The sequence below is a fragment of the Ovis canadensis genome, chromosome 23 (assembly GCF_042477335.2).
Source record: "Ovis canadensis isolate MfBH-ARS-UI-01 breed Bighorn chromosome 23, ARS-UI_OviCan_v2, whole genome shotgun sequence".
NCBI classification, from domain to species: Eukaryota; Metazoa; Chordata; class Mammalia; order Artiodactyla; family Bovidae; genus Ovis; species Ovis canadensis.
The window spans coordinates 35,390,994-35,406,040 of NC_091267.1; the positions used below are offsets into that span (position 1 = coordinate 35,390,994).

The 15,047-nt window shown below is 44.1% G+C and overlaps 1 protein-coding gene across 4 annotated transcripts in view; it reads right to left on the bottom strand.

The window, feature by feature from the left end:
• The window catches only part of LOC138428247 (zinc finger protein 397), a 50,475-nt gene extending 40,700 nt beyond the window's left edge, over positions 1–9,775 (bottom strand). Inside the window, exons 1-5 of one of the 4 annotated variants that reach the window (XM_069568729.1) lie at positions 9,700–9,775; positions 8,777–8,896; positions 7,656–8,144; positions 7,249–7,390; positions 869–4,543 (exon numbers count right to left, since the gene is read on the bottom strand). In XM_069568729.1, coding sequence (XP_069424830.1) covers positions 3,498–4,543; positions 7,249–7,390; positions 7,656–8,069 — 1,602 coding nt within the window. In that variant the 5' untranslated portion in view covers positions 8,070–8,144; positions 8,777–8,896; positions 9,700–9,775 and the 3' untranslated portion in view covers positions 869–3,497. Of the gene's footprint in view, positions 1–868; positions 4,544–7,248; positions 7,391–7,655; positions 8,145–8,299; positions 8,439–8,762; positions 8,897–9,699 lie in introns of those variants that run through there. The other 3 variants (XM_069568728.1, XM_069568730.1, XM_069568727.1) reach the window with 3 other exon arrangements.
• Between the last annotated feature and the right edge of the window lie 5,272 nt (positions 9,776–15,047).

A 15,047-nucleotide genomic window follows, 5' to 3' on the forward strand; every position in this document is an offset into this window, starting at 1 on the left:
AGGGGAGTTAAGACCAAGGTCAGATGTGTTTAAATTTCTAATTCTCTCATCTAGACAGTGTTAACTAGCCTGTGGACATGAGGGAGAGGTAGAAAATATATTAAGCACTGTGCCTACATTCCACATCTTTTAAAATCTAAGAATTTGTGCAGGATCTGTTTAGGGTAAACAGTGGACTGCCTCTCCACCCCAAGAAATGAGGGCTCTGAGCAGAAAAGAAACAGATGGGTTACTTTTCCTCCAGCAATTCTGATGAAGGAAAAAACAATTACCTTTGGCATCTACCTTATTTAGTGCCCATCCCCCACCATTTCATAACCATAGGACTGTTGAAGCTTTAACTCTTAAAGAGATCACCTACTTCAGCTCCTTTGGACTAAGGGTCCAGAGTTATGAGGTGACTTGCCAGTGGTGCAAAATTCATGGAAAAGCACCAATGAGAACAGAAGTCTTCATGTCAAGGCTACTGTTCTTCACAGAAATTTACAATTTGCAGACTTTTTTGTACACTAGTGAGGTGAACACATCTGCCATTGTCATTTACCAGTGAGGAAGTCACAGATAGTTAATGAGTTAACTAACCTCCTGGGACTCAGAATGTACAAAGATGCTATAGAAAGCACGTGCTTTTCTTGGTATTTTTCAACTATCCTAGGCTTCCATTCCCTTTTAAACCTTTTTTCCTCTAACTTTAGAAGTTTGAGATATTTACTGTAGGAAATGTTGGAAGACACAAGCACAAGAAAAAATTAAATCACCTATAATCTTATTACTCAGATGTAACCAGTATGGCAAATCAGTTTATATATATTTCCAGTATTTTCAATGCATAAATGTATTTTTTAAATGAATCATATTGTACACAGTCTTGTGTTTTTACTTAAGATATGCTGTCATTTATTATTAAGCAGCAGCATTTTTTTTTAACAACTCTGTATACATTCATGATGGTTTCTGAAGCATACATTTCCAGGTAGAATTTTAACAAAAGGCAACGTTTAAGGCTTTTGGTATTGATTGCCAGACAGCGTCTATTCACACCTCACCAGCAGCATCAGAGTCCCAATTTCCCTGAATCTTTGTTAAGTTTTATGACAGGGAAAAAAGTGCCACCTTAACTCTTGCTTTAATATACATCTTTAATTCTAGCAAGGCTAACATTTATTGTCCATTGTCATTGATACTTTCGTGACTTGCCTATTTCAGTACTATTTCTTCTACCGGGACCTTTTCATGGGGAGACGGTACAGAGAAGTGGCTCCATGGACATGTTCTGGATTCCTACTGCCTAGGTTTCCAGTCTGACCTCACCACTCTGTAGCTACATGATCTTGAGTAAGCCATGACCCTAAGCCTTCATTCATCTCATCCGTAAAATATGGGCTGTCTGAGAAGTAACACATCTATACAAAGCCTTTGCACGTACCTATTATGTTTCTTACCAATATACGTTAAGAACCCTATGAAGAGTATCTGCCTTTTGTAATATATGTTGTAGCAATTCCTACTTAGCATTTGTTCTACCAGTTTGTTTGATTGGGTCTGCCTCTGTGAAGAGGAACAGGAGTTGAATCGCTTTATCATGTTATTCTGTTACATGGAACTGATCCTTCTTTACATTCTTTCCAAACCTGGGCTGTAGCCCTCCCACCATTCTTATTGGTTAGTACAAGCTCACGCCCCAGTAGGAGCATTACTTCCCTATTTATCCTCATGAAAACCCTCCTTTTTCCTATGTACAGGGCATGAGATTCCCAAAGGTTTGTATCTTTGGTTAAGGTGTGATGTGCTAAGTCACATCAGTTGTGTCCACTCCGTGACCCTATGGACTGTAGCCCACCAAGGCTCCTGTCCATGGGATGCTCCAGGCAATAGTGGAGTGGGTTGTCATGCCCTCCTCCAGGGGATCTTCCCGACCCAGGGACTGAACCTGCATCTCATGTCTCCTGAACTAGCAGGCAGGTTCCCTACCACTAATGCCAGCTGGGAAGGTGTGTTATACCTCTGACCTATTAGAAGCTTTAAGCAACATGTCTTCCTGTTGCTAACTAAACTCTACCCTTCTGCATTGTGCTGAGAAGCACCTGTCTAAGGAGACATTTCCTGCTGGGTCCCTCAAGAGGGCAGTCTCTGGATGGACCATGACTGGTAGTGTTACTTCCCTTTAGCATGGTCTTTGACAAACTTCCCAAGACTTTGAGATACTTCTGATAAAAAGACAGAACTGAACATATGTGAGGTGCTTGGAGAAGAAAGAGAGACCCTCAATGGACAAATATTTCTTAGCACCTGAGGTGGGCGTGCACACTATTGTGGAAGCACAGCCCGAGACAACAGGGCAACATGGCAGCTTCTGGCCCAGAGCCTTGGGAGCTAGAAGCTGAGGTCTGACCAGAGCACCAAAGAAGTCCTTACGCCTGCAAGGGAGAGCTGAAACTCAGGACTCTGCTAGACTGGGCTCTTTCTGGCCCCCCAATGGACAAGGAAATGACCTATTAACTTTTACCCCGAGATCACACAAACCAAGACAAAGCTCCTTACCGCCCTGTGTTCCAAAGACTCCAGGTTTTATTGACAAACTTTTCCACTGGTTCATGTTTTAACTGCAGACACTGTAGTAAATAAGACTGGCTACATCGATGTTTCTTTTATAGTCAGGAATCTACTTCAGAAGGAACTCAACAGCCATGCTTTACTTAACACAGCCTTTTCCTTTTCTCAGATGTGCCAGACTTTCTTCCTGGTGGCCTACCTCCCTGGCTAACTCCCACTTATCCTTCAGGTAATTTTTTTCAGAGGCCTTCCCTGATCCAAGGTTGGGTCAGGTACTCCTTAACATCACACAAGCACTTATGGAACCAGTATCACTGCCTATTTGCCTTGTCCATGAAACTGCAGACAGGCTTACTGTCCACTGTACCCTTTGTGCCTGATAGCAGCCACTCAAAAAATAACTGCTGGGATAACTTAATTTGTATTTTCTCTTCACTGTCTCACTTCCGGCCTGCCCTGGGCTCAATAAGTCACTGATGAAACTGTTCCCCATGACTTGCTGCCCTGCCACTGGTCTTAACTGGTCAGTAAAACCTTTTGCATTCCTGAGAAAATGTCCCTCATACTCTCCATGACATCCCCCAAATCTGGCCCATGGATCATTAGATGCATTGACAAGAGTTTGGATTGCTGTGCCCTCTTTAAGTCTCGTGGAAAATGAGATTTAAATGTTATAATCCCATTTTCCACATTTCCTGAGGATTCCTAATGGCAAGAGAAAAGCTGGAAGCAACAGTTCTGCCTGCTGTTCTGATTAGTCACAGGAAAAGCTTTCAGGGGACAATGTGCATGAGCACTGGGAAGTGCTGTGTAGTCAGATGACTTGAGACCTGGTACTTCATAACCACCTCCGTGGAGTTTTACTCCAAAGTAAATGAAACCCTTCTGACAAACAAAGATAGAAGCCTGACTGAAATATTTACAGTATTCAATGTATTCACAAGTCACTTTACAGTGTGGACTCTCTGATGGCGCGTGAGGACTGATCTGTGCCTGAAGGCCTTGCCGCACTCACTACATATGTAAGCCTCTTCCCCGGAATGGATTCTCTGATGCTGCACAAGGGCTGAGCTCCTTTTGAAGGTTTTGCCACATTCGTTACACTGATAAGGTTCCTCTCCACTGTGAATTCTTTGATGTCTGATGAGGTTTGAGCTCAGGCTGAAGGCTTTTCCACACTCATTACACTCATAGGGTTTCTCTCCACTATGTATTCTCTGATGGGTTATCAGCTCTGAGCTCTGCCTGAAAGCTTTTCCACACTCATTACATTCATAAGGTCTTTCTCCTGTATGAATTCGCTGGTGTCTGATAAGCTTTGAGCTTTGGCTAAAGGTTTTCCCACACTCATTACACTCGTAGGGTTTCTCACCAGTGTGAATTCTTTGATGGATAATGAGATAGGAACTCTGACTGAATGCTTTGCCACACTCATTACATTTACAAGCTTTCTCACCGGTGTGGATTTTCCGATGTCTAATGAGGGCTGAGCTCTGGTTGAAGGCCTTCCCGCATTCGCTACATTCATAAGCTTTCTCACCGCTATGGATTCTCTGATGAATAATAAGATAGGACCTCAAACTAAAGGCCTTCCCACACTGGTTACATTTGTAGGGCTTTTCTCCAGTATGGATTCTCTGGTGTTGTGTTAGAGAAGAATGCTGTTTGAAGCTGTGCCCGCAGATGTCACACCTGTAAGGTCTCTCTTCTTTAGGAAATCTCTGATACGTTACAGAGTTTGTGCTTAGAATCAGGTTTCTCTGGGGCTCGGGGTGGTCTCTGTTTCCTAGCGATTTGTGTGTGAAGATTACTGGACTAAAACTGGCCCCCTGGGAAGGGGATCTTCTCAATGTCTCCCCTGGAGCACTCCCTTGCTGCCACTCTAAACTGCTTTTGTGTTCACTGAATCCTCCAAATGAAGGCTCCTGGGAAAGTCTCTGTGATTTCTCTCCTGATATGTCCTTTGTTGCCAATTCATTATTCTCACAACCTGAAATGGTAATAACAAAAAATAATGTTTTATTTCTCCAGTCACTTTCAATACTCCCTTTCTACGTTAGAGAAAATAGATGCTCCTGCCCACAAGATATAGCTGTCTGCATGTACCTTTTCTTTACTGGTCAAAATAGGGTCCCTCCTCCATTCTAATACTAAGGCCTACATCCATAGTTTGAAATTTATCCTTTCCTGCCTCCTCTGAGACTTCAATAAATCAATTATCCACTATTTCATGCCTACTGTCTTGATCTTTCTCCGCTGACTCCTGACCACTTAAATAAATTCAAGTCTCTCTCATCTTTTTAAATCAAGCTCCTTGGCTATACATCTCCCTCATGCAACCTCACTCCCACTCAGAGTAAAGCTTCTTCAAACAACAGTCTGTACTGGTCTGCATTCTGTAATCTGGTGTCTGCCTTACCTATGCACCCTCCACCCTGCCCTCGTCAAAATCACCAACTTCATAGCTGCTAAATCCAATGGCTACTTTCTGGATCTTCCTTAGCTGGCCTTTCTGTAGCATTGATACTGCGGACTACACCTTTCTTCCAGAGACACTCTCTTTTAAACACATTAGCCTGATTTCTATGGCTGTTCCTTCTCAGATTCAAGGTCAGTCACTTGAACACGAGTTCCTCAGAGTTCTGTCCTGAGCTCTCACATGTCCTCAGTCCACCAACTACCTCCTCATCGTCAGTCACTACTTAGGCTACATATTAATGTCTCCCCAGATCGCCAATTCTAACCCAGTTCTCTTAAGCTCCAGACTCTCATATCCAATGCGAGTTGGCCATGTTACTTATAAATAATTCACAAACACCAAAATGTCCCAAACTAAACTATATCATCAGATGTATTTTTTCAGCTGTGATGTTCCCCACCTCTCACCCTATCCTCATTTATTCCCTGTGGCCACTTGGATACAACTGTCTCTAACCAGACTCTGCATTGCCCTTCTCAAATCCATTCTCCTCTCTGCAACTGAGTCTTAAAACACAGGTCTGATCATGTCACTCCCTTGTCTAAAACCCTTCAGCTGAACCCCACTGCACTGTATAAACCAGTTAGGATGACAGACACATTTTCACAACCTGTGTGCCAATTTCCCCTCTAGTTTCTCTCTCTTCCCTAGGAATTCTCTCTTCAAGTTAAATCAAATTACCTGAAATTTCCAGAATGGGTTGTCTTCTCTCATCTTTAGGACCTTGTGGCCCTTGCTTATGTGACATTATTATGTGGGAAATATATATTTGGCCTCAACCCCAGTTCCTGGCACAGAGCTTTTAAAACCCCTGCAGTTTGGTCTGTGGTGGAGAGGAGAGGATACTGGAGCTTATACTAATGAGTTGACTCTTAGAGGGCATGGAGGGCTGGTTCCCAAAGGTTTTCCAGTTTGACCAGGGGGTCAGAACTTTCAGTCCCACCCTGAACACCAAAGAGAGGGGCTGGAGACTGAGTTAATTAATCCCCAATGGTCAATGATGTAATTAATCATGCCTAACAAAACCTCCATAACACATTAAATAAAGGGGTTCAGAGAGCTTCAGGGACAGTGGCACATCCTGAACTCCAGGAAGAGAAGCACCTGTGCTCAGGCCCCTTCTGGACCTTGCCCTGTGCGCCTCTTCATCTGGCTGGTCATCAGTATCCTTACAATGAACAGGAAATGGTGAACAGCAAATTATGAAACCTCAGGATGCAGTTGTGGAATCTCCAATCTGCAGCCAACCTGGACAAAAGTGTGGGTAGTCTGGGGATTCACTACATGTGAGAAGTGAGACTAGTATCTGACAGAGGGCAGGGGAGGACTCAGTTTCTTGGGACTGAAACCTTAACCTGTGGGGTCTGCACTGGTTCTGGGTAGTTAGTGTCAGAAGAGCTTAACAGGAGGGAAGACCCCACATATCCGGTATCAGAAGTGTTGTGAGCAGAGAAACAGTTTTTCCCTTTAGTGTGGAAGCTCCTCCTCCCACTTATTTACCCAGCTTACCTCTACTCACAGTTCATGTCTTAGCTGAGATGTCTCTCGTTCCAGGAAGTACTCCTTGAACCTCTAAAGTTGACTTGGGTGCCTTTATATGTAGTAGGACCCAGTATCTACTTTTATTCTATAATTTACTACCTGGCACTGTATTATAATTGCCTTTGTGCTTGCCAACTACCCCATCTAGACCCAAACATTCCTTGAAAATAGAGAACCACTGCCCACCACAATACAACATGTGATGGCACCCCACTCCAGTACTCTTGCCTGGAAAATCCCATGGATAGAGGAACCTGATAGGCTGCAGTCCATGGGGTCGCTAGGAGTCGGACAGGACTGAGTGACTTCACTTTTACTTTTCACTTTCATGCACTGGAGAAGAACATGGCAACCCACTCCAGTGTTCTTGCCTGGACAATCCCAGGGATGGGGGAGCCTGGTGGGCTGCTGTCTATAGGGTTGCACAGAGTCGGACATGACTGAAGCGACTTAGCAGCAGCAATGAAGGAATAAATGAATAAAGGACAGGCAAACTGACACAGGGAGGGCTAACTGTAATTTACCAGGACTGCTGAATACAAAGCTGCAAAAGTGAGCACCTCCTTTCTAGAATAAAGATGAGGTTCTTGTGGAGTGTGCTGTAAAATGTAGCTAATTCCCTATCCTCGAGACCAGAGGCCTGATAAGTTTCCAGATGAGTTTCTATTTCTTACCACTCTTGGGGGAAAGGCAAGGTTCCCAGGGTTTCAGCTGTTTCTTTAAAGGCTGGCGCTGAATATGCGTAAACTCCTGGGCTGCTCCAAGACAGGTCAAATCCTTCCAAGGCATTGCTGGTCCCTGTGGACTAGCTGGGACCTGAAATCAGTAAAATATAGTTAGTTCTGTGAGAAAACCCCTAGGGAAAATGCTTAGTAAAAATCTCTCAGGGGTTAACAAAAACATCTCCTGGGATGAGGGATAGGGACAAAAGAACTACGAAGGACAGAGACGGGTATGGCCCTAGTAGTCACTTCAGGGTTATGGTTCAGTGGAGATAAATTCTCACCCCATTCTTATGATGCCACATGCTCGAGTCTGTACATTCCTTCCCCCACAACATATCACATCTCCCTGTTCCCACCTGCTGCCCGGGATCATCAAATTCCCTCTCCAGATCCTCCAACAGAGTCACGGCTTCCTCGCCATTCTTTGGACTATGCTGCTGAACCCAGATCTGCAGCTCCTCCGGCAGGATACTCAGGAACTGCTCCAGCACCAGCAGCTCCAGGATCTGCTCCTTTGTGTGCAACTCAGGCCTGAGCCACTGATAGCAAAGCTCCTGGAGTCGGCCCAGCGCTTCCCGGGGCCCTGGTGTCTCCTGGTAGCAGAACTTTCTGAACTGCTGGCGAAACAATTCTTGGCAGGATCGGGTACTCCCATTCTGCTTAAGTTTCTGACCCCAAGAACAGCTTTCTTCTACTTTCACCAGTATTAGCTCTTGTTCCTGAGAATTCTGAGGTACTGGGGTTGAAACTGCTCTGGATTCCAGAGCCATTCTGGGCTGAAACAGCTTAGCGTGAAGCTCACTAAAACTGCGTCCTGTATTTCAGTTTGGTTAATCTCTTCTTTCCTGAAGGATATAAAAGCACTGTTAAAATTACAGTGATGAAACAAAATCTCTAAGAACTTGTAATAATAAAGATCAGTCACTGGAATAACATATGCAGTGGGATCAGGGTGGAGACCGTAACTAATAAACAAGGGACAAAACTAAAAATCACTCACCTCATTCAATGTCTCTCATTCTATAGAATTCCTACCACATTTATACTATGAGGAATTATTTTAGAGGCAAAAGAAAGCAGCACTGACTTGAATTACATATTGGGACATTTCCTCTTCAATTCTCTTTCAATCTTGATTGCATCAGGGAGAACAGCCTGTCTTTAACATCATCTGTAAAACTTGCAAAATTCTCTTTAAAATATAGGCTTCAGATTTCCATGGGTAACCGTATCTAGCTAGGATTTGATACGCTTTTTAAAAATTTATTTTTAGTTATCTTTTACTTATGGCAAATTATGGAGAAGGCAATGGCATCCCACTCCAGTACTCTTGCCTGAAAAATCCCATGGACGGAGGAGCCTGGTGGGCTGCAGTCCATGGGGTCGCTAAGAGTCGGACACGACTGAGCGACCTCACTTTCATTTTTCATTTTCATGCATTGGAGAAGGAAATGGCAACCCACTCCAGTGTTCTTGCCTGGAGAATCCCATGGACGGAGGAGCCTGGTGGCCTGTCGTCTATGGGGTCGCACAGAGTCGGACACGACTGAAGCGACTTAGCAGTAGCGGCAGCATGGCAAATTATGGTGCTTTTCATCTAAGGCAGTAATAAAACATTTTTAAAAATTCATATTAAACATGAGTTGATTTTAATGAAAACATCGTTGGACATTTGCCATTTGATCAAATTTATTATCTCATGCACTTCCTCAACAAACACTGAGGCACTTATTATGGGCTCTGTCCTGGGCCAGGTATTGGGATACAAAGGTTTTTACTCCTGACTAAGAGTCTACCCAGGAATTAACCAAGAAGTATTTGTTAAATGCTTACCACGTGCTCAAAAACACGTCAGATATTATGAGACACAAAAGCAAAAACGTTAATCTAAACTCTCAAAATGCTTAGAACTCATAGGGGAGTAAACATTTTAAAAAGTGAAATATGGCAACTAATACTTTGTGTTTTAAATTTCATAATGTAGATCGATCATGATCTGATTACTGGATGAGAGAATTTCGATGGAAGGGTATGCCCTTGAATTAGGACAGATCAGTACAATTTAACCCTAACCTACAGTTAACTTTAGAGAACAGACTATTTAGCCTACAAATCTGTAGTTTATTTACCAGCCCCGTCGCACTAGTCTATTTTTATACCTCGCTTAAATCGCATCATCTTAAAAGTCACCGTGGAGGGGGAATAATTGCTCTTTCTGCCGAAAGCAGAGGCTAAATTGCTGGCCTCCCCTGCGTCCCCAGGACACTCGGCGATGCCGCCCCAAAATGCCGAGACCCAGGGATGGGCAGGCGGAGCACCGGAGATCCTCCACCCCGCGCCTGCCGCCGGGGCCGAGTGCCCTCCACGCCCTCCCTCCGCCTCGGGTCCCAAGTCCCTCACCGCGAAGCCCGGGAGCGGTCAGGGCGCGAGCCGCGGACCTGCAGCAGAGAGCCACAAAGACCGGAAGTACCCGCCCGCGGCCTTCCGCTCGCCGGCTCTCCCGAGCCTCCGTCCGCCCCGCCCTGTGCTCACAGGCAGCCAATCAGCGCGTGGATCTGGTCCTCCCACCGCCTTCCCGTGGTGGCCTCTGGACCCGAGGAACGTCGACGCCCGGTCAAGGATGCTCTAGGGGCGGGGGTCGCCGTGGGAAGTCGGCACCGCTCATCGCCTCGGTCATCTCCGTACTTGATGTCTTGTCACTCCCGAGTTATCTCACCTCCAGTTTTTCAGAAAATAATTCGAATTTTCCTGTAATTTCTGTGCATTTCCAGTACTGCCGACAGAAGTGAACGTGTGAATGAACTGAGCTGAACAAAAAGTAACAACCATTTATAGTGCTTTTCCCTGTCCGTATCGTGTAGCCTTACAACTACTTTGTGCGGTAGCCGTTTCGGCCCACATTACAGCCGTAGACTCTCCCCTAAGTCAGGGAACTGGTGGCCAGAGATGCCGAAGTCGCCATATTTCCAGGACAGGGGTCCCCGACTTGGCGCCTCTAATAAGGAACTTTTTCCATTTTTCACTGGCTTTAAGTCTTAGTGTTTAAGTTTTTCTTTGGCCATGCAGTAGATTAAAAAATGATGCCTCTTTGTTGATGCTTGGTAGAAACCAGCACAACACTGTAAAGCAATTATCCTTCAATTAAAAATAAAATTTAAAAAAGATACCTCATGTTTTCATTTGCATTTCTTTTAAATTAGTGAGCTTGAGTTAATGTATTTTCCTCATATGTGTACTGACCATTTGTAGTTCTTCAAAGAAATGGCTTTTCCCGTTTTTAAAACTGAGGTGTTGCTATTTTTCTTTTGTATTTGTGAGAGAAGGATATCAACTCATTTGTCACAATTATTTCCCCTTTTATTTGTATTTAATTGTTTTGTAAATGTTAGTACAAGGTGATACATGGAGAGAAACAACTCTTGTGAGCTAAGAGGAAACACATATTTGAAGAAAAAATACTCATTAGCTTTCAGAGGGGCTCGCTAAATAACTCCTAATCATAGTGCACAGACTAGAACAATTTTACAAAGCAAGAGAACAAATAACACAGCTTTATACTTCAGCTGTTGCTGCCTAACAAACTACTCCAATACTTAGTGACTGAAATAGCAGGTGTTTTATTGCTCACAATTCTGTGGTCGGGCCTGCAGACAGGGCTTAGCGGAGGTGCTTTATGAGGTGTCAGTCCACTTAGCTTAATTGGGACTGGAAGGCCCAGGATGATGTCACTCACCTTGTTGTGGTCTTGGTGCTGCTGCCTTTTGGCTGGGGTCAATTGAGTCTCCTCCATAAAGTTTCCTCCTAGTGGCCCGTAGTTTGGGAGTTAGCCTAGACTTTCTTACCTGGTTGTAGGGAAAGAGCAGATTAGCCAAGATGGCAGTGATCAGGCTCTCTCGCCCCACGTTTTGTAAATAATAACTTTGCATGTTTATGTAACGGCTGAAATTGTTTGTAGCACTGCACGTGTGCATCATGCCTATATAAGCACCACCTGAAAAGCCCTTGGCATGCATTACGGCTGTGTCCGCTGGGTTAACCATGAGTGAATGCAACATGTCTGCTGCTGCCTTGCTACCGTGCCAATCAGGAGAGAATAAGCTTATCTGCAGTTCTTACAACGCATCAAATCTTCTTCCAGGTTCCCCGCTTGTGCCTTGCCTACCGTATGTTCAGCGAAGAGGGAGACAGGGGTCCTGGTTTCCAACAGTGTGAACGAAGATGGTAAGATGCTTGCTCTCTTAAGACTTAGGTCTGGAACTGACATTATATTACTTATGTATTCTGTTGGCAGGACTAGACTCATGGGAAGGCTCTTGAAATAGACTCTGCATTTTAAGAGGAAGAGTAGCTTGAACATAGGAGAAAATGTAGGCAGTTATCATTGCATTGTTATGCATACCTGAGAAGCCTACTATTTAGGAGGACAACTATTGAGAGAGAAGGAATACTCTTAGTTGCAGTGATAGAAAACCTGACTAAATATCCTTAATGTTTAAGTCTTTTTATTACCTAACATAGCTAGGTATATGGAGGTCAGGTCATCCACAGGGTTGGTTAATTCAATGGCTTGACAACATTGTCAAGGACCCAGGTCCCTTTCTTCTTTTTGCTTCTTCATGTTTAAGCATGTTGGCCTGCTCTCCAGTCTGGCTTCCCTTTTGGTCCTAAAGTGGTCTCTGTTCCAGATTATAGATGACATCCAGGGGCAGGAAAAGGGGTCACCCTTATATTTTCTCTTTTTAAGACTAAGGAAAACCTTGCCTCCGCTCCCCCCGCCAGCAGATTTTCGCTCATGTTCAGTTTAGTTCAGTCGCTCAGTCGTGTCCGACTCTTTGCGACCCCATGAATCGCAGCATGCCAGGCCTCCCTGTCCATCACCAACTCCCGGAGTTCACTCAGACTAATGTCCATCGAGTCAGTGATGCCATCTAGCCATCTCATCCTCTGTCGTCCCCTTCTTCTCCTGCCCCCAATCCCTCCCAGCATCAGAGTCTTTTCCAGTGAGTCAACTCTTCGCATGAGGTGGCCAAAGTACTGGAGTTTCAGCTTTAGCATCATTCCTTCCAAAGAAATCCCAGGGCTGATCTCCTTCAGAATGGACTGGTTGGATCTCCTTGCAGTCCAAGAGACTCTCAAGAGTCTTCTCCAACACCACATTTCAAAAGCATCAATTCTTTGGCGCTCAGCTTTCTTCACAGTCCAACTCTCACATTCATACATGACTACTGGAAAAACCATAGGCTTGATTAGTCGGACCTTAGTCGCTCATGTTACATTAGTTAAAATTGCTTCACCTGTCTATGCCTATTACTAACAAGGGAGTGAGGCCTCCAAGGTGAGCGTATGCATGCTAAGTTGCTAAGTTGTGTCCAACTCTTTGTGACCTTATGGACTGTAGCCCGCCAGGCTCCTCTGTTCATGGGATTCTCCAGGCAAGAATACTGGGGTGGGTTGCTATGCCCTCCTCCAGGGGATCTTCCTGATCCAGGGATAAAACCCATGTCCTTTTACGTCTCCTGCATTGGCAGGCAGATTCTTAACCACCAGTAACACCTGCAGCTTGAGCCCTCCAAAATAGGCTTGGCCGATTGAGATTCATTTCCCAGAGCTGAGGAGAGGCCAGCCTCTCCTGAGAGATACAGTCTGGGGAAGGTGAGCGAGATTAGGTTTATGTTACAAAACAGAAAAAGGGGACAGATAGATGAGTGCAACAAGAACATCTACTTCAGTAGATAATCTTATAAGTAATGGGCCTTTATTGGTAAGAAAGTGAGACCCTAGGAAAAAATTCAAATCCCTATTATTCCTTACAAGATGGCACAGACATTTAAAATAAAAACCAATGACTTAGTTGCAAGAGATGTAGGCTAAGGATTTACAAGAAATTCCCAGGACTTGTTTTAAATGCCCAGTGGGATGGCAACTGATCATTTTAAGAGATTTGGTTGACAGTCTCCACTTACATGGTGTCTTAGTCTATTTTGCTGTAACGAAAATACCATAGACTCAGTGGCTTATAAACAACAAAAATGTACTTCTTACAGTTCTGGAGGTTGGAAAGTTATGGCCACAGCATCATCAGATTCAGTGTCCTGTGAAGACCCACTTGTTCATAAACTGGTGATTGGTGAGTAAAGCTATTCATTCAGTAAAGTCCAACTGCTTGAATTATGTGTCATTTAACCGTGCTATAGTTTATGATCTTCATCAAGTGAGATAAACTTAACTGTAAACCACTCTTCAGTCATAAAGATGGAGAAAATGGCTTCTGATGCTTAAAGGAAAACAGATCATTCTTTCATTTAGCAAATAATTATTGAATATTATTATATGTGAAACACTGGTAAGACAAGTGAGAGATTCAAATGAAATAAAAGGTGAGCTTCCTCACTTCACTTATAACTGTAACTCTTACAGTATAAACTCAGTGAGGGCAGGGGTTTTGTTTTTCCATTGTCTCATCAGTAATGACTAGTATGGAAATACGCAAGCGAGAATATTGGTGCTGGTTAAAGTAATTAAACAGGGATTTTAAAAGTTGTTTAGGTGGTGTTTGGTTGAGGTGGCTCTAATGCCTTGGTAGCCAATATCAGTTCAGTTCAGTTCATTCACTCAGTCGTGTCCGACTCTTTGGGACCTTATGAATCGCAGCACGCCAGGCCTCCCTGTCCATCACCAACTCCCGGAGTTCACTCAGACTCACGTCCATCGAGTCAGTGATGCCGTCCAGACATCTCATCCTCTGTCGTCCCCTCTCCTCCTGCCCCCAATCCCTCCCAGCATCAGAGTCTTTTCCAGTGAGTCAACTCTTCGCATGAGGTGGCCAAAGTACTGGAGTTTCAGCTTTAGCATCATTCCTTCCAAAGAAATCCCAGGGTTGATCTCCTTCAGAATGGACTGGTTGGATCTCCTTGCAGTCCAAGGGACTCTCAAGAGTCTTCTCCAACACCAGCGTTCAGACGCATCAATTCTTCGGCACTCAGCCTTCTTCACAGTCCAACTCTCACATTCATACATGACCACTGGAAAAACCGTAGCCTTGACTAGATGGACCTTAGTTGGCAAAGTAATGTCTCTGCTTTTGAATATGCTATCTACGTTGGTCATAACTCTTCTTCCAAGGAGTAAGCATCTTTTAATTTCATGGCAGCAGTCACCATCTGCAGTGATTTTGGAGCCCAAAAAAATAAAGTCTGACACTGTTTCCACTGTTTCCCCATCTATTTCCCGTGAAGTGATGGGACCAGTTGCCATGATCTTAGTTTTCTGAATGTTGAGCTTTAAGCCAACTTTTTCACTCTCCACTTTCACTTTCATCAAGAGGCTTTTTAGTTCCTCTTCACTTTTTGCCATAAGGGTGGTGTCATCTGCATATCTGAGGTTATTGATATTTCTCCTGGCAGTCTTGATTCCAGCTTGTGTTTCTTCCAGTCCAGAGTTTCTCATGATGTACTCTGCTTATAAGTTAAATAAGCAGGGTGACAATATATAGCCTTGACGTACTCCTTTTCCTATTTGAAACCAGTCTGTTGTTCCATGTCCAGTTCTAACTGTTGCTTCCTGACCTGCATACAGGTTTCTCAAGAGGCTGGTCAGGTGGTCTGGTATTCTCATCTCTTTCAGAATTTTCCACAGTTTATTGTGATCCACACAGTCAAAAGCTTTGGCATAGTCAATAAAGCAGAAATAGATGTTTTTCTGGAACTCTCTTTCTTTTTCCATGATCCAGCGAATGTTGGCAATTTGAT